General features: G+C 56.0%; 1 protein-coding gene across 1 annotated transcript in view; it reads left to right on the plus strand.

Moving 5' to 3' along the window:
• EMH_0047610 (uncharacterized protein) overlaps nt 1-509 on the plus strand; it is a gene marked incomplete at both ends in the record, with an annotated part of 2,392 nt that overhangs the window by 1,620 nt on the left and 263 nt on the right. The window contains one exon of the mRNA XM_013496305.1: nt 203-507. Coding sequence (XP_013351759.1) covers nt 203-507 — 305 coding nt within the window. The remainder of the gene's footprint in view (nt 1-202; nt 508-509) is intronic.

The following is a 509-nucleotide window of genomic DNA, read 5'->3' on the forward strand; positions in this document are numbered from 1 at the left end:
GTCAGCAGCAAATGCTATCGGATGAGCCATCCTGCAGCAGCAGCAGCAGCAGCAGCAACAGCAGCAGCAGCAACAGCAGCAGCAGCAGCAGCAAGTTTCTGATCCTAGATATATAGCAGCAGCAATGCTGCCGCAGCAACAAACGCTGCAGCAGCAGCAGCAGCCCAAACGGAAGCAGCAACTGCAGCAATGGCAGCAGTAGCAACAGCAACAGCAGCAACAGCAGCAGCAAAAGCAACAGCAACAGCAACAGCAGCAACAGCAACAGCAGCAGCAGCAAAAGCAACAGCAACAGCAACAGCAGCAACAGCAGCAGCAGCAAGAGCAGCACCAGCAACAGCAGCACCAGCAACAGCAGCAGCAGCAAGAGCAGCACCAGCATCAGCAGCAACAGCAACAGCAGCAACAGCAGCAACAGAAGCAGCAGCAACAGCATCAACAGCAACAGCAACAGCAGCAGCAGCAGCAGCAACAGCAGCAGCAGCAGCAGCAACAGCAGCAGCAGCAGC

This window comes from Eimeria mitis, genomic scaffold (genome assembly GCF_000499745.2).
Source record: "Eimeria mitis Houghton genomic scaffold, Emh_scaff2035, whole genome shotgun sequence".
NCBI lineage: Eukaryota > Apicomplexa > Conoidasida > Eucoccidiorida > Eimeriidae > Eimeria > Eimeria mitis.